Raw genomic sequence first — 18,973 nt, forward strand, 5'->3', positions numbered from 1 at the left:
CTTAAGTAAAAAAAGAGTACAATGACTAATATGCCCTTATAGGGCGGCTAACACAAATAAACTCAATAAAAAACTTAAAAACTTCACTCCAAAGGGTCCCAACAAGTGTGCTGTGGTCCCCACTCTCTATCCAAACAAATAATAAACAAAATTAACTAACAAATCTACACAATATCCTCAACACTACCCCTCAAGTTGGGAGTAAGGGCTTGTCCAATTCCTCTTAACTCTTATCTCTTAAGAGGAATCTTTTAACTTTAAGAGAAAATTGGTTGTTCGTTTTCTCTTATCTCTTATCTCTTAAAGTGCAATCATACAACTTTTTGTTTTCCAATGATACCCCCAAAAAGACAAACAAAAACTCTCATATATGGGGTCAAAATGGATATTTGATAGCTTTCAGAATTCAGAGTTCAAAACAACATTCTCTACATTCAGAGTTCAGAGGAAAGAAAAGTTCACCAATATCAATATACCTCTTAATGTAATTATTACAATTTCAGATGTCAGACTTCAGAGCGAACAGGCCCTAAATGTCACACATTCCCAACTTGCATAGGTCATGTTCAAGCTTGTTCTTTGCAACCCCTTTGGTGAAGACATCAACTAATTATAACTCAGAGGAGACATAAGGCAGGCGGACTTCTTCGGCTGTCACCCTCTCTTATGAAGTGTCTATCAACCTCAATGTGCTTTGTCCTGTTTAGACCTGTTCATGGGCCGGGCCGGGCTCGGGCCGGGCTTTTACTCTTCATTAACAGAAATATGTTAGGCCCGAGCCCGGCCTGACCAACGGGCCTACAACTTGGGCCCGAAGCCCGATCTAATAAAACACATTAGAAATTTTCCCTATTCAATAATCAATATAAATCAGAATTTATTTACATTAAGAAAATATATAAATTCAAAATTTATTTATATTAAAAAAGTATATAAAGAAGGGAAAGAGGATGTGGAGAAGAAGAATTCGGTTGGAAGAAGAAGGGAAAGAGGTGAAAAAAAGAGGGGTATTCAACTAGGGTTTTTAGGTTTATTTATAGGTCGGGTCGGGCCGGGCTATTTTGGCAAATCCCGAGCCCGGCTCGAATTTATTGCGGGCTGAGCTTTTTCGGCCGAGGTTAAGCCCGCGGGCCTATATACCTGTTCAAGCCCGTCCCCCGGGCCGGCCCATCGGGCCACCCGGCCCATGAACAGGTCTAGTCCTGTTGTGCTGAACTAGATTGTGGGCAATATTGATTGCAGCTTTGTTGTCACAATTTAACATCATGGGCTCCTCTACATTTATCCCAATTTCACTCAACAAGGATCTAACCCAAAGTAATTATGAAATACCATGGGCCATAGATCTATATTCAGCTTCTGCACTTGACCTTGCCACTATTGATTGTTTTTTACTTTTCCACGAAACCAGATTTCCTCTCACAAATGTGCATACCCCTGATGTGGATCTCCTGTCATCTAGACAACCTGCCCAATCTGCATTTGTATAGGACTCCAATTTCAAAATCCCATGATCTGAAAATAAATTTCCTCTGCTAGGATGTTTCTTTAGGCATATAAGTATCCTATCAATGGCTTCCCAGTGTTGAACCTGAGGAGCATGCTTATTACCGACTCACAACACTCACAACATAGGAAATGTTTGGGCATGTCATGCATAAATATAGTAGCTGGCCTACCATCCTCTAATATCTCCTTGCATCCTTAACCAACTCACCGTCCATAGTATGAATCCTGTGGTTCAGATCAATAGGAGTAGGTTCTCCTATTGGCTGATATAGTTCCAGGTATTTCCCTTGAACCTGTTATTGCCTCTGATCCCATTGATGATGTGTGGATCACTTGTAATAATCCCAGTTCCAGGTATTTCACTTGTAATATAGTCACGGTTCTTTCAACGCTAGCACAAGAGGGTTGACTCCACACATGCTCCAATAGGAGAACCTACACCACTCCTATTGATCTGAACCACAAGATTGTGCCCATTCTAAATAATATATATCATCTTGGCTGATTGTGCCCATTCTAAATAATATATACCATCCAATTTTACTATGGTAATAATCCCAGATCCAAAAGGATCACTTGTACTTCCTACACCCAGATCTAGGTCACTAGCTGACTTCTACTCAGTACTCCAACCCTCCATTTCAATTGAATCAGATCAAAAGCAAAAAATTACTAGGTAGAAAGTCTCCAAGATTAGATTGATCTCACAAGCAGTAGAAAACCTTTCCGGAGGAAGAAAAACCTACCCGGAGAGAAATCTTCCTTCTTGAGAGTTGTGGGAAAAGATGGGAGAAGAGAGAAAAGTGAATCGATCTCTCCAGGAGGCTTAGAAACAGCCAGAAACTAAACCACCCTCTGTAAAAAGTTTAAAGAAGTCCAGAAAAGTCTGAGCACCCAATACCAGGTCAAAAATTAAGAGTATGACTTGACTAGGACTCTTCCCCGCACTCCAGTTCTTCATGATTTTGATGCCAAAACACATCACCTTTTTTGATGACTGAAACCCACCAAAAAAATCCAAGAACTGGGCAATCTCAAGTAGATCGATCAGCCCTTTATCTCCTCATACAATCAACTGAACTAGGACTGCATGGACGAACTCCAAGAAACCCTAACCTTGCTTTGGTACCAAGTAGAAATCTACTGAATCAAAAAATCTGTAAAGAAGAGAAGTGTTTCTTGTGGAAGAAGAGGAGAAGAGAAGGAGTTGAGAAAGAAAGAGAGCCAAAACAGATCTGGACACCTTCTTCATTGATATTTATACTTTAAGTAAAAAAGAGTACAATGACTAATATGCCCTTATAGGGCGCCTAGAAAACATTACTCCAAAGGGTTCCAACAACTGTGCTGTGGTTCCAACTCCCTATCTAAACAAATAATAAACAAAATTAACTAACAAATCTACACAAAATCCTCACCATTTTGCAATGTTTTTGGGCTGTATGGAAGGAATGAAATTGGAGAAATTTTGAAAATTTAGGAAGGTCTTTTGTGTTTTTCAGTGTAGATCAGTGTTTTAAAACACAGATGTATCATGGTATGGGGTGAGGTGCTAGGATGCTTGATACATGATGCTTAAGCCTCATGGAATCTTTTTATTTCAATAAAAAAATGAACGTAAATGAGAAAAGGTGTAGAACTGTGCAAAAAGGGACTATATTTTTATATGAGAAGAATGTATAGATGAATTACTAATCATATAAAAAAGGGCTACTAAATGGTAAGAGCCTTATTAAAGATCTTTTTAGACTATTAGAAAATTCTTAATATAAATCCAAAACCTCAAGTAAATGCTGAAAATCCTATATACAAATAAGAAAACATATTGCCAGGAAACCTTTGAGTTGGTCTTTAACACATTCTTATGATGAGAACCCTAATTTGATTAATGTATGAAACACAGGATTTCCGCATAAGGAATCTTAAAGTGTGAACCATGTACATTATATTTTAAGGTATTGAGGTTTAGCCTTAGTGCATTTTCCTTAATCCTTGCCTTAGGGTGATACATTCTGGGCAGGAGCCATGGGGCTCTCCACCTTCCCCCCAATGGAGAATCCTGTCTCTGTACCTGGATATATTGTAAAGCTTATCTATCTTTTCAGCCTTTTTTTCTATATCTTTAATCTGCATTCTTATTGACTAATAAAAATTACAGATTCATCATCAGCATCATCTAATCTTTGTCCCAACTATATGGAGTTGGCTACATCACTACATGAATCCTGTTTCACCATTCTGTTCTGTTCAGTGCCATACCCATCATCAAAATTATGGGCGTTTAAATAATTTCTTCTTCCACCCAAGTCCTCTTCTAGCCTCTTCAACTTGTAACAAACCACTTCGGCTTATAGGTGCTGTATATGCTTTTCTATGTAAGGGATCAAACCACCTTAGTCTACTTTCTTTCATTTTTTCACCTATTAATGCTGCTGCTGGGTTCCTTTGCTTGACTTTTTTTTTGACTCTATCCTTTCTAGTTTTACCACTCATCTATCTAAGCATACACATTTCTTCTAGTCATTTTTTGGACATGTTATTTCTTAACTGCTTAACACTCTGCTCCACATAACATAGCTGGCCTTACAACTGTTTTCAAGGTGTAATGTAGACAAGAGGTGTGTCTTTTATGTTCTGAATTTCAATTTTACAACATGGTTTTAGCAACATAGTGTCTGTTATGGGCCCGGGAATAGGATCTCGTCACGGGTTGGTCCACGGGGAAAACCTCCTGTTTTCCCTTGTTCCTCCCCTTTCTTGCAGAACCTATCTTGGCGTCCTAAGGGTGATTTGTCCAACAGATCACCTAACTCTCCTTTTACTCTCTTTCTTGACTGAAATTCGATACCTTTATTGAATAATATCAACTCCTTAAATAGGAGATTACAAGAGGTAGAATCCTACTTTTAGGAGGACTTCTTGCTAATCTACTACTCTATCCTATTAAACTGATAAGATAAGACTGAACTGATCAGATAAGATAAGACTTCCTTAATCTATCCTACTGAACTGATAAGATAAGATAAGAACTGTAATTAGATAAATAAGGCTCCCTTAATCTATCATACTGAACTGATAAGATAAGATAAGACTCCTACTAATCCCTGCTACTGAAAGCAGATAAGGTAAGAACACTGAATAGATAAGATAGGATGAGAACACTAAATTGCTGCTGCTAAGAACACTAAATTACTGTTGCTGCTGCACTAAATTATTGCTGCTGCTGCCGGCGCCGACATCATTACTCCCCTTCTAGACTACGAGCTTGTCCTGAAGCTCGAATTCAGGATGGGTGTCTTGAAACACAGTCAAAGGAATCCAGGATAGATGGAATGATTTTGCCCTCCTGGATCGGGCTCCAATGAAGAGGGTTCATCCTCAGACAGCTGTAGTGAGATACCAAGATTTGACCATGCGTAGCTGCATTCTTTGCCGCGGCCAACTGCAGCCTTAAGGTACTTCTGAGATGCCTTGAACTATAGAGTACAAAGATTGTGAAGGCCAAGCTGGTGCCACTGAACCGCATCATCTGGATCCTCTTCTATTGCCTGTTTTAGTGTGTACAAAGCTCGTTCTTCCACTTTCGTCAAATCATTATGTCTAGTTCCAAACGTTGCTACAATTTCCTGCTGATCCTTGTGAAGCATGGCAAGTTCTGCCCATGCTATCCGAAGCTCAATTGTTGCAGAGTCCCCTTCTCTAAGTATTGAAGACATTTCATTCGCAGCCTATGAAAGTTGTTCAGTGGGATCTTGAGACCTTTTTGCATCCTTGATACGATGAAACGCAACAGTATATCGAGTTGACATGCAATTAGGCTCCAGTTTTGCTGCCTTCTCTAGGCACCTTCCAACACTTGTATAATCACCAGCCAAATAGTATGCATTAGCAAGATTCACCCAGATATGTGCAGCCCTAGGATCTGATCTGACTGCAGTCAACAAACACTCTTTTGCAACATTTGCAGCCGCAACATGAGGCGTACAAGCTCCTTCACCAGCATTTGCCCCAGCACATGCAACAACTTGAAGATATGCAATCCCAAGGTTCTGCAACACCTCGACGACACCGGATTCCTGCTTAATCGGGACATTCTGGGTATTGCTAACCTGCGCTAGGGTAATGACTTGCTGCTCGCCCGACGATTCTACCACATCTAGTCGGCGGCTGGTTGTGGTTGCAGCCCCTTCCCTGCGTGCTGTTTTCCACGATCTTGAGCTCCAGATCCTGAACCCTAGTCTTCAACTACTCAAGGTCACCCATGACGCCTTGCTCTGATACCAAGTTGTTATGGGCCCGGGAATAGGATCTCGTCACGGGTCGGTCCACGGGGAAAACCTCCTGTTTTCCCTTGTTCCTCCCCTTTCTTGCAGAACCTATCTTGGCGTCCTAAGGGTGATTTGTCCAAGAGATCACCTAACTCTCCTTTTACTCTCTTTCTTGACTGAAATTTAATACCTTTATTGAATAATATCAGCTCCTTAAATGGGAGATTACAAGAGGTAGAATCCTACTTTTAGGAGGACTCCTTGCTAATCTACTACTCTATCCTATTAAACTGATAAGATAAGACTGAACTGATAAGATAAGAACTGTAGTTAGATAAGATAAGGCTCCCTTAATCTATCCTACTGAACTGATAAGATAAGATAAGACTCCTACTAATCCCTGCTACTGAAAGCAGATAAAGTAAGAATACTGAATAGATAAGATAGGATGAGAACACTAATTTGCTGCTGCTGAGAACACTAAATTACTGCTGCTGCTGCCGGCGCTCACATCAGTGTCACATTTCTTATTTCATTGACTATTGTCAGTAAGAGTAACCACTGTTTTCTTGTCATTTTATGCATGAACTGTAATCACTATTTGTTTATACAGCAAAATATTCTTCAAAGGGTCAGAGGACTAAAGCTTTTCTTAGAGTCTTAAAGTATTCCTCTGGAGGAGTTCTTGAGGTAATTATATGTTCTGCATTTCTTATGAACACAAAATATTCAATCACTTCAGGTCTTATTTTGTTATGGTTCTTTGTTAGACCTTCATGTAATGATCCTCATAGAACATCCATAAAAAATGATCCTCATAGAAGTATAGAACCTCTTCAGTAAATGGTTCTACAAATATTGCACTGGTACTTGTTTCATTTTAAAGACAGCTGTACAAGTGTTGTATTAATGTGGGACCATTGTTTAATTCATCAGAACAGCTTTTATTTCACATATCCATATTGTCATTTGTTATCCTTTAGTAGAAAAAAAAAACAGTATTCTGATCTGATAACAGTGATAGAAAGAAAAGAAAAAAGGTTCTTGGTGAGAAGAAAAGAAGAGATGGGGAGAAGCCAATAATGATAGCCACTCCATTCATTGTCTTATATACTCATAAAATAAAACTGATTACAATGACTAATATGCCCTTAATAGGGTGGCTACTGCTAACAACAGAAAAAACAGTCCCAAAAAAATAATATAAACTAATGGGCCTTGGGCCCAATAACACTAACTAATGATTCTAAATAAGAAGAAAACATAAAAAACTGCTGAATCTCAACACCTTTAAACTCAAAATATTCTCTGGAAAAGTCAACAATTAGGAGAGCTATTGTCAAGGCATGCATACTAACCATTGGCAATAAAATCCTTAAAGTACAAAGAAAAGAAAAATAGTTAGAACTTAATCATGCAAAGAAATAAGAAAAGTTTGAAAAAACAACAAGAAATAGAAGAAGAAAGCAGGGGTTGTAGCCCCTGTTTTGTTTTGAAGAGAAGGAGGATGGAGGGTGGAGCTCCTGTTTTATTTTTAGAAAAGTGGAAAATTGAAGAGAAGAAGAAGAAGAAGAAGACAGGGTTTGGGTGGATTGTAGAAGTGAAACTTGTTACTTATCTGTTCAAGTTCGAGCTGAGAAATGATGAAGTTCCCAGTTGGAACTCTCTTTAGTTCAATGCAACAGAAACCCTACAAGAAAACAAAAAGTGAATTTTATTTTGTTATTTGTTTGTATTTTTTACAAGTATTTTGTTATTTTTCTGTATTGTTATAAGAAAAAAATTAACACGTAACGGGTTCTATTTAAAAAAAAAAAACAAAACAACCAATAAAAAATTATCAAAATATATTAAAATGATCTTAATGTATCTAAGCACCTGCCTAATTCTCTGGGTGAACAACACCTTATATAAAAATCACATGGCATCCGGGTGAGGTGATCCATGAAATTCGCGGCATCGCTTAGATGTTGCCTTGACAACTATGATTGGAAGGCTAAGTTATTTATCCTTAGATCTGCAAGGCTAAGGATATCAGCAATGAAAAACAATGAGTGATCACTGAAGCAATCTCGTTATTCATCTTTATTTTTTGTGAGAAAAGAAAGTTATCATATACAGCAGTACAAAAAGTAACTGTACATCCAGAAATAAGACTTATCAGCCTCCCAAAAGCTTTTAGCCCAATGAAACATCCAAGGAGAAGCTTCTATGAAATCAAACATTTTGAAAACATCTAGAGGTGGTTAGCCAATTGTATACCACTGCAGTGGTATTCCTGCTCACCTCATCATTTTCAGAGGCCTTATTCTTGAATATCTTTGGGTTTTGTTTACCTTCAAACCATGAAAATGATGATTATTGGAATGGGCCTCCATATTTTCTTTTTTCTTTTCATGCTCAGATCCCCTTAATACCATGCTTCCATCACCTTTTTTACTGTCTGTTTAATCTAGTTATTTATATCATTCCTTGTTGCGTTGCTCTAAGATTGGGTTTGGAATGATTAAGTTTTTTTGATGCATCTGTAGCCTGCAAAACTATACAAGCTAAAGCATCTATCAAAGGTAGAGGTTATTGCAAATGACCCCAGTGGCTGCACGTTTACACTGGTAATGCTCCATCTGAATTTATACTTTATACTAGTTTACTTTTAAAATTTATGTGGCAGTTTAAAAATATTCAGTTTTGTTGATCAGCTGGATTGAGAATAATGTTGCCACTTTTGTAACAAGAAGAGTTTCTTTGTTATGTTCAAAAAACTAATCTTATTCCATTCTCTCTCTCTCTCCCCCCTTGGGACAAACAGGGATTTGATAACCTTAGAAGCCAAAGTGTTGCTCAACCTCAGTGGACCATGCGCAACATCAGTGACAGGTGCGTATTTAGGGTATATGCAATTATTTTCAATCCAAGTATCTATTTTATTTGTTGCTAAGGTGCCACTTCTTGACTGGCAGACCAAGGTCTATATTGACCTTTACAAATTTTAAAGGGTATTTTGTCAGTTTTTAATTGCTCAACACCTTGCTTATTCATTTATTTTCTTTTTGCTTGTAGGAATCGCCTTCTGCTTTGCATCTTAAACGTGTGCAAGGAGCTACTAGGCCATCTTCCCAAAGTTGTTGGCATTGATATTGTTGAGATGGCTCTTTGGGCTAAGGTGGGAATGCTAATGCATCTGTTTTCTTCCTTGATTATTTCTATTTGTTTGATGTCACTGTATCTCATAGGGTTTACAGGGAGTGGCTACAACATTGGGTTGTTTGATAACCTTAGCTTCTTTTTATATGCAGAAAAGTATCTTTTATTGTTCTAGTATAACCGGAAGTTTCTCACTGTGATGTGAATACTTATTTTCATTGTCGGAGTCAAATTATTAGCTTCACTTGTCATAAAATGGACCTTTTCAGACAATCTCACCAGAACAAAGTAACTTAGTCAAAGCCCTGGCTCTTAATTTGTCATGAAACAAATTAAATGGAACCTGGAGAAGATGGAGTTTAAGCAGATAGAAACCTGGAGAAGATCTCAAAAAGCTGAGGCAAAATCACTACTTTTTGAGAAGCTTAAAGTGAAAGGGAAGACCACACTGAAGATCAGGGAGATGGGAAAATCCACGGTATTGTTAGTAGGTTTTGATGTGATTGAATGGTTCAGAATGTTTGTAGAAGAGGCACTTCAAGCAAATACATAAACAGCTTGGAAGAGCTCCAAAGAAGGAAACAATCAAAGATATTTTGCTGAAAGAAGATGGAACAAGAAAGGTAGATTCCTGGCACTCATCGAATACTTTGGAAAAGGCAATAAACAACTAGTATGCATACCCGAAGGAAAGAATGGGTCAAGTTGGAGAGAAACCAAAAATGTGTTACTAGATTTCTTGGGAAACTTCTGAGATGAAACAGGTTTCTGGAGAAACAAGTAGTATCTGCCCTCTGAAGGATAAATACCCTGGTTGTCACTTCTTGGTAAATGGTCTGGGTACTGATAAGTTGGCTTATAATATAGAAAAAGGTATAATGGGAAAAGAAACTGGTGGTTGAAGTTGAAAGGAAACCAGAAAACTGGAGGCTTGTAGCAGAGGACATAGCTAAGAATCTAAAGGTCAAAGGTCCAATCCTGTTTACCCCCTTTGAAGACTGTAAAGCTCTGTTAGACTTGATGGGAGAGGAGCTAGATATCAGTGCTTTGAATTTGGTGCTGAAGACTGGGGCAGCGACAGTGATGAGATGGTCCCCTAGCTCCAACTCCAAAGATTTTTCAGTGGAGGATGGTGTAGCCATTCAAATTGTTGGGCTTCCATTCCACCTGTGGAAGCTGGAGATCTTTCAGTCGATTGCATTCGTTATGTAAGGCAAAACGAGCTAGTGTCTTTGCTTTAGATCTTCATTCTGTGGCTTTGAGAGTGAATGGAGTGGAGCCTGAAGAAATTCCAAGGAAAATTCAGGTGCTTGCTGATGATGTCTTCTATTCAGCATGGATCTTGACCTCCATTGAAGCAGACCTCTGGAGAGGTTCTAGGAGAAGGGAAGACGAAGTGCTAGAAGATGAATACCTACATGGATCACAGAGATTGGCTAAATTCAAATTAGCTGAGGTTTACTCAGAAATGGAAAACTTAGGGTTGAAGAATACAAAAGGCTTTGCTGCAGAGCCAATATTGAGGCGTGCAAGCAAAGGCAACAACAACACTTATGTAGAAGTTCTGACAAATGGAGTAAGTACAAAATATATGGCTGCCACGTGTAATGTATCCACACTGAATGTTGAACAAGAAACTTGTATTCTTGGGCCTAAGACAGTCTCAGTTAGTTTAGAAGGTGGGCCTTTAAAGAAAACTGTTGAGTTGGTCCGAGTTGTTTTTTATTTAGTTAGGAAGTTGTTGGGCTTTAGGCCCATTAGTTTATGTTTTTTTAAGTTGCGACTGTTCAGCTATATTAGTAGCCGCCCTACTAAGGGCATCGTTGTTGTTTTGACTGTTGCTACAGTAGTCCGAACAGGAAGAAGAAGAAGAAGAAGAAGAAGAAGAAGAAGAAGAAGAAGAAGGGTCTGTCGAAAATCTGATGGGTTGCCCATTCAGTCGACCCCCTTAATCTATATTAGGTTCTAATCATAGTTACAAAGACAGAAATGACCTTACTTAAGTGTGGGGCAGAGTAACTCTAATAACACTGCCACATAAGCAAGTTACTTAATAAACAGAAGAAGACTAAACTACCCCTATTCGGCACATCTTAACACTCCCCCTCGAGCTGGAGAATATATGTCATATAATCCCAGCTTGTTACATAGATAGTTCACTTTCCCTGAGCTTAGAGCTTTTGTAAACAAATCTGCCCACTATTCATTGGAGCCCACATGTTCTATATTTATCTCTCTGGCAAGAACCTTCTCTCTCACAAAGTGGCAATCAACCTCTATGTGCTTTGTTCTCTCATGAAAGATAGGATTGGATGAGATATGTAGTGCAGCTTGGTTGTCACAGTACAATTTCATAGGTTTATCCATGTGAAACCCAATTTCTTGTAGGAGATTCCTTAGCCACACTAATTCACAGGTAGTGTGAGCCATGGCCCTATATTCGGCTTCAGCACTGCTTCTGGCTACAATCGTCTCCTTTTTACTCTTCCATGTCACAAGATTTCCTCCCAGAAATGTGCAATAGCCTGTAGTAGATCTTTTGTCACTCACTGAGCCTGCCCAATATGCATCTGTATACCCAACTACTTCAAGTTTTCCTCCTGGTTTATACAATGGCCCACGGCCTGGAGCACCTTTCAGATGCCTTACAATTCTAAGGACTACATCTCAGTGAGGTATACGAGGGTTCTACATGAATTGGCTCACCACACTGATTGCAAAGGAGATGTCGGGTCTCGTGATAGTCAGATAGTTCAGCTTTCCCACTAGTTGTCTATACCTTCTAGGATCTTCAAATATTTCTCCTGTATCACTGCTCAACTTAACATTTGGTTCCATAGGGGTCTCAGCCGGTTTTGCACCTAACAGTCCTGTTTCTTCCAATAGATCAAGGACATATTTCCTTTGGCATAGATTCACACCTTGTTTTGACCTGGCAACCTCTATTCCCAAGAAATACTTTAATGTTTCAAGGTCCTTTGTTTGAAAATGATTTTGCAGAAATACTTTTAGTTTGCCAATCCCCAATTTATCACTACCAGTGATGACAATATCATCCACATATACCATTAATAAAATCTTCCTAGCTTCTGAGTCATAGCTGAACACTGAGTGATCAACCTGGCATTGCTTCATTCCAAAACTCTTCACCACTTCGCTGAACTTCCCAAACCAAGCACGTGGAGATTGCTTCAACCCATAAATTGCTTTCTTCAGCCTGCACACCTTTCCACCCTCCCCCTGAGCAACAAACCTAGGTGGTTGCTCCATATATACCTCCTCCACTAGATCACCATGGAGGAAGGCATTCTTTATGTCAAGTTGAAGGAGAGGCCAATCATACATAACTGCCAAGGAAATTAGGACACGAACGGAACCAATTTTAGCCACCGGTGAGAATGTCTCCATATAGTCCACACCATACACCTATGAGTAGCCTTTAGCAACAAGTCTGGCCTTCAGACGCTCCACACTACCATCTGGCAAGTATTTCGCAGTATACACCCATTTACAACCCACAACATGCTTCCCAGGTGGAAGAGTAGTAAGTTCCCACGTTTGAGTATGTTGAAGAGCAGAAAGTTCCTCCTCCATTGCCCGCCGCCATCCAGGTGAACTAAGAGCTTCTTGAACATTGTTAGGTAGGGAAATAGAAGACAAAAGTGAAACAAACTGGCGATGTGATGCAGAAAGACGAGTTAATGAAACAAAATTGAAAATGGGATGGAGTGTGGAACTACGTTTACCTTTCCGTAAGGCAATGGGTAGGTCAAGATCTGAAGGTTCAGCAATAGGAGCCATGAGAGGATCCGTAGATGAGGTAGAAGCAGGAGGGGCCGGTGTCGTTCGACGTGTATACACTTGTCAGATCGGTGGTCGTTCAGTGGTGACCTGCACTGGATGAGGAGATGAGTCTACTCCAACAATAGCCTCTGGAACTGAATCACTGATAGGAAGAGGAAGAGGAGGTAAGGGTGAGGACAAGGGTGCTTCATGACTGGAGAAGAAGGGGACAGACTCAAAAAATGTGACATCAGGGCAGACATAGCACTTTCGGGCAATAGGATTGTAACACTTGTACCCTTTTTGAGTCCGAGAGTAGCCAAGGAAAACACATTTAATTGAGCGTGCATCTAGCTTGTCTATTCCAGGACTCAGATTATGAACAAAGCACACACAACCAAAGACATGAGGAGTTAATGGAAACGGAGATAAAGTGGGAAATAAGATGGAGAAGGGGGACCGACCATGAAGAATATAAGAGGGCATCCGATTAATGAGAAAACTTGCAGTGAGTACAACATCACTCCAAAACCGTTTAGGAACATGCATGTGGTGAAGCATAGACCGATCAATTTCAAGAAGATGACGATTCTTCCGTTCAGCCACCCCATTTTGTTGAGGGGTGAAAGCACACGAGGTCTGATGAATAATGCCATGCTGTTCTAAATACTGTTGAAATGTAGTAAGAAAGTATTCACGACCATTATCTGAAATGTAGTAAGAAAGTAAAAAACTCCCTTGTAGAGTTTTTTTTTCCTCTGCCACAGCCTCCCCCTGAGTCACGGCCACCCCTACCAATCATGGAATTGCCACGGCCCCCTCTGGAATGACCTCCCCCTCTTGTACTATGTCCACCACCTCTAGCTGTCACAAGTGCTGATCTATCATACTGTGTGGGGTTCTCTGTCTGGCCCAAAGAGATTCTACGAAGTCTTGAGAATACTTCCTCAAGTGTAGGAAGAGTAGAGCCCCCCAATATTTGAGCTCTGACTGGTTCATATTCCGACTTCAACCCCACTAAAAATCTTGTAACATCTAGCTGCTCCCTTTGCTGTTGCTAAACTTGAATATCTGGAGTAAGGGGATGATAGACATTGAGTTCATTCCTTATATCCTTCATGCAGGCATAGTACTCTTCTAGTGTTTTGGTTACTTGTTGCAAATCAAAGTACTCCTGATACAGCTGATATACTCTTGTTGTGTTATCTTGTCCAGAATATAGCTTCTTAGCATGCTCCCATATATCCTTAGCCATATCAAGGAACATGAACTTGGCACTGATTTTGGGTTCCATATTATTCCACAGCCAAGTCATGATTTGAGCATCTTCTTGTTCCCAATCATCAAACCCTGGAGAGTCAATCGGTGGCTTCTCATCTCTAACATGCTTTGCTTTCTTCTTTGCCTTGAGAAAAACTTTCACGGATTTAGCCCATGGAACATAGTTCTCCCCATTTAGCTTAATTGAGGTCATTTGTACTCCTAGGTAGTCGGAAGAAATTACTACACTAGGTTTCTGATCATTGTAGCCATCTCCTATTGCTGCCATTGTACCTTTTCACAGTTGTCTCTAACTTTACTTCTCAGCTACAAGCTGATTGATGTTGTTCACAGTTTGATATTTCAGCCCCTATTACAGCCTCTAAACACCACTGCTGACTTCACACACTTGTTCTTATTCACACTATTGCTGACTTCACACACTTATGTCCCACCTAAGCATCAGTTTACCATTCACTAATCACAAGTAGAGGCCTCTTACAACCACTCAAGCACCACAACACAGCCAAATCTGCTGCACCCAGTTCAGACTTATTTAACACACTTAAGAGGGCATTACACAACCACAAGGAGTTCGGCAAGGTCATGCATTCTACCTTATACCACTCGGCTACTGCGCTACAACAACTTACAGCATTCTACCTTATACCACTCGGCAAGGTCACTGCATTCTACCTTATACCGTATCAAGAGGGCATTACACAACAACTTACAACAGCCCTACACATTCGGCTATTACAAAACAACTTACAGCAGCCCTACACATTCGGCTACTGCACACATAGCCCTTCCTAGGGCAACAATGAACCTAGTTCTCTAGGTTCTACTTAGTACAACAACTTCTTGTAGGGTTTCTACCTAGAAATATAAGTAACACTAGAAGAAGAGAGAACCGACCTTCCTTTGAGAATATCAATCAACCATTCACTACTGAAGTCACTTTCCTTGTTGAAGAAGGTTATGCGCAGCAAGACACAAGCTGTACTGTTTCTGACCTAGGGCGAACCAATTCTCTCCATCGACTGATCAGAAACGAAGGTGAAGAGTCACGAACAGTCCTGAGGTGCTTTACCAACTGACTTAGGTCAGGAGCATTGCTCTGATACCATGTTTTGACTGTTGCTACAGTAGTCCGAATAGGAAGAAGAAGAAGAAGAAGAAGAAGAAGAAGAAGAAGAAGAAGAAGAAGAAGAAGAAGAAGAAGAAGAAGGGTCTGTCGAAAATCTGATGGGTTGCCCATTCAGTCGACCCCCTTAATCTATATTAGGTTCTAATCATAGTTATAAAGACAGAAATGACCTTACTTAAGTGCGGGGCAGAGTAACTCTAATAACACTGCCACATAAGCAAGTTATTTAATAAACAGAAGAAGACTAAACTACCCCTATTTGGCACATCTTAACAGTTGTAATATCTCATCCTTTAAGTTAAGTATAAATATAACGAGAGGTAGGCGGCTAGAGTTAATTTAGAATCCTGGTTGACTTCCTACTCTTTTCTTCTTATCCTTTCTTCTCTACTGCTGAAATCTTCATCTTTCCCCTCTTTCCTTTCACAAGAAACTCGGCTAAATCTGCAATTAGTTATTTCTACTTGGTATTAGAGCGGGCCGAAGGTTCCTTGAAGTCATTCTATCATGCAACCCTAGATCGGCCGACTGCATGGCGATTTAAGAGGCTGATTGAAGCTCTTAGGTAAGCCTAGTTCTTGGATTTTTTTTGATGGACCTGTGTGCCTTGTAGCTGGTGTAGGGCTTCTCATCAAAATCAGGAAAAATTGGAGAAAGGGGAAGAGTCTTGTTTCTGTTGGACTCTTCAATTTTGACCTAGGAAGTGGTGCCCTAATTTTTTAGGGTTCCTTGGAGTTTTTTGTAAGGGGTGATTCAAGTCCTGCCTGATTTGGAGGCTTCTAGAGAGAGCGACTGTCTCTTCTCTCTCTTCTCCCATCTCACAAAAAAAGAATCTTTTGTCGGAAGAAAGTCTAGGACACCAGAAAGGTGTTGTTGGTTCCAAAAAGTGTTTTGTTTGATCTTGTTGCAAATTTAAGTTATTTTATTTACATTTTTTGAGAAGCATGGAGGGCCACGGAGTTGGAAATAAGCCTGGGAGTGAAATGAGACCAGTGGGAGGAGGTGCTGGAGACCCTTTCGCGGCTGGGACCATTACTACAGTTAGGTTGGATGGTGCAAATTACTTAGAATGGTCACAATCTACAAAGATGGCCATTGGTGCTTGTGGGAAATTAGGGTATATCATTGGTGAAGAGGTGAAACTCGAAACTAGCAACTTCCGGTGGGTACAAGAGAATTATATGGTGATGACTTGGTTGTGTAATTCCATGTTGCCCCATATAAGTAAAAATTTTTTATGGGCAAATACAACTAAGGAAATATGTGATGGGGTTGCAGAAACCTATTCACATAGGGAGAATGTTGCTAGGGTTTATCAGTTGAGAAATTAGATTATTTCTATAAGGCAGGGAGATAGATCTGTTGCAGCCTATTTTTCAGCCCTTAAAACCCTGTGGCAGGAGATTGACCATTTAGAGACATTTGCTTGGGAAACCACTAAGGTTGCAACTACCTATCAGAAACATATAGAGAAAAGTATAGGGTATTTGAATTTCTTGCTGGCCTTAATCCTAAGTATGATATTGCACGACAACATCTTCTTTCCAAGGACAGTGTTACTCTCTCTCAGGCATATGCCTTTGTGTCAGGGGAGGAGTGCAGGAGAGATGTGATATGAAAAACCTTATTCCTGATCAGTCTGCCATGGTAAGTGCTGTGAAACCTAAACAAAGCGGAGATCGGGGTGGCAGTGAAATCAAGAAGGAAGATAAAAGAGATTTGATTTGTGACTACTATAAGAAGCCTAAACACACAAGAGATACTTGCTGGAAGCTTCACCCACATCTTGTGCCGACTAGATTGAAAAATAAGAAGGGAAATGCACACATGGCAGTTACTGGTGACATTCCGGCCCCTCCTACTATAATTGCTCTGGAGTCTGTTGCAGCTGTTGCAGTAAGGGCCGAACTTGAGAGGTATGGGCTACTTCTGAACCAGTGGGAACAATCAGTTCCAGTTCAGCCGCAAGTGGACAGCAAGGTACAGGTGGCACTGGTGGAGTCCACTCTACTTCCTTTGCTCACACAGGTAGTTCACACGTCACTAAAAATTATGTTTCTACTTTATGTAAGGAGGGACCTCCTTGGATTATAGATTCTGGAGCCTCAAAACACATGACCCAGAGCTCTACTATTTTTTCAACTTACCAGCTCTGTTCTAGCAGAGATAGGGTCTCTATAGCTGATGGATCCCATGTTCCTATTGCTGGGAAGGGATCTATCAAGATTAGTGATTCTATTTCTCTACCCTCTGTCCTTAATGTTCTCAGATTGAGCACTAATTTGTTATCTGTTAGTAGTCTGACTAAGAACCTGAATTGCTCAGTAATTTTTTCTCCTGGTCATTGTATTTTGCAGGATCTGGATTAAAAGAGGACGATTGGGAGTGGTCATGAAGTGAATGGAATCTACCTCCTGAATGTACTTCCTCCTCATCAGAGTCATCATGTCAGCAGGGATAGTGAGTCAGGGTTTGTGGGTCAAATTATGCTTTGGCATATTCGTTTGGGCAATTTACCTTTTTTTTCTTTGAGTTTTTTGTTTCCAAAACTTTTTGAGTCTGTTAGTTTGTCAAGTCTGGAGTGTGAAGGTTGTCAACTTGGAAAGCATTGTAGACATTCATTTAAACCTAGTAATAAAAGATGTTCTTCTTCTTTTTATGTTATTCATTCGGATGTGTGGGGCCCTTACCGTGTTCCTTCTATAGGAGGCTATCGCTATTTTCTCATATTTGTGGATGATTTCTCACGATACTCGTGGATTTACCTGATGAGATCCCGCGATGAAGTACCACCTTTGGTGAGGCAATTTCATCAAATGGTACTAACACTGTTTGGAACAAGAATAAAGGTGTTCATATCCGACAGTGCCAGGGAATATTTTGAAAGACACCTTGCCTCATATCTGTTAGAATGTGGTGTTGACCATCAGAGAAGTTGTCTCTACAGTCCATAGCAAAATGGTGTTGCAGAAAGGAAGAACAGACACATTGTTGAGATTGCAAGAAGCATGATGATCACATCTACAGTTCCAGTTCGGTTTTGAGGTGATGCAGTTCTCATAGCAGTATATCTGATTAACAGGGTGCCCTCTCATATACTTGGATTCAGCACCCCATTTAGTCTCCCTTTTCCTCAGGGGAGATGTTTCATATTCCTCTCAAGGTGTTTGGGTGTGTCTGCTTTGCACATATCCTTGGTCCTCACCGCTCGAAGCTTGATCCCAAGGCAAAGAAGTGTGTCTTCCTTGGATATGCAGAGAATTGGAAAGGGTGCTGCTGCTATGATCCAGTCTCTAGGAGTTGGTATGTTACCATGGATGTCACCTTTTTGAATCCACGTACTTCTTCTCAAAGAATCCTTCTCAGGGGGAGTGTTTTGAATCCACGTACCTCGCCACCTCCTTTGCGTTATGCTTCTCAGCATTGCTTACGATAGAGACTTCACAAGGAGGTTGATTCCACTACAGCAGAACTCACATCACTTCCTATTGATTCCTTGGAGACTCCAAATTCGGTTGACATGGATTCAGGTATTCCTCTTGGTCCCGCTACTATTTCAGTTCCCATTGATCCTACTAACGCTGTTATAGATAACCTTGATCTCCCTATTGCTTTTCTTTCCTACCGTGCTTTTCTTTCCTCTCTTGATTCAGTGTCTATACCCAAGGGTGTTAGTGAGGCTCTCTCCAAACCTGAGTGGAAGACAACTATGCAAGAAGAGATGGTAGCTTTGATTAAGAATCAGACATGGGACATTGTGGATCTACCAGAAGGCAAGGAGATAGCTAGATGCAGATGGGTTTACACAATAAAATATAAGCAGATGGAAGTATAGAAAGGTACAAGGCAAGACTTGTTG

General features: G+C 40.2%; 1 protein-coding gene across 1 annotated transcript in view; it reads left to right on the forward strand.

The window, feature by feature from the left end:
* Window positions 1-18,973, forward strand: part of LOC148851021 (exocyst complex component SEC3A) — a 128,877-nt gene that overhangs the window by 7,835 nt on the left and 102,069 nt on the right. The window contains exons 2-5 of the mRNA XM_088942820.1: window positions 6,391-6,467; window positions 8,309-8,389; window positions 8,587-8,654; window positions 8,838-8,940. Of these exons, the coding sequence (XP_088798946.1) occupies window positions 6,391-6,467; window positions 8,309-8,389; window positions 8,587-8,654; window positions 8,838-8,940 (329 nt within the window). The remainder of the gene's footprint in view (window positions 1-6,390; window positions 6,468-8,308; window positions 8,390-8,586; window positions 8,655-8,837; window positions 8,941-18,973) is intronic.

This window comes from Nelumbo lutea, chromosome 5 (assembly GCF_056320005.1).
Source record: "Nelumbo lutea isolate HS-2025 chromosome 5, American lotus-T2T, whole genome shotgun sequence".
In the NCBI taxonomy this organism is placed as follows: Eukaryota; Viridiplantae; Streptophyta; class Magnoliopsida; order Proteales; family Nelumbonaceae; genus Nelumbo; species Nelumbo lutea.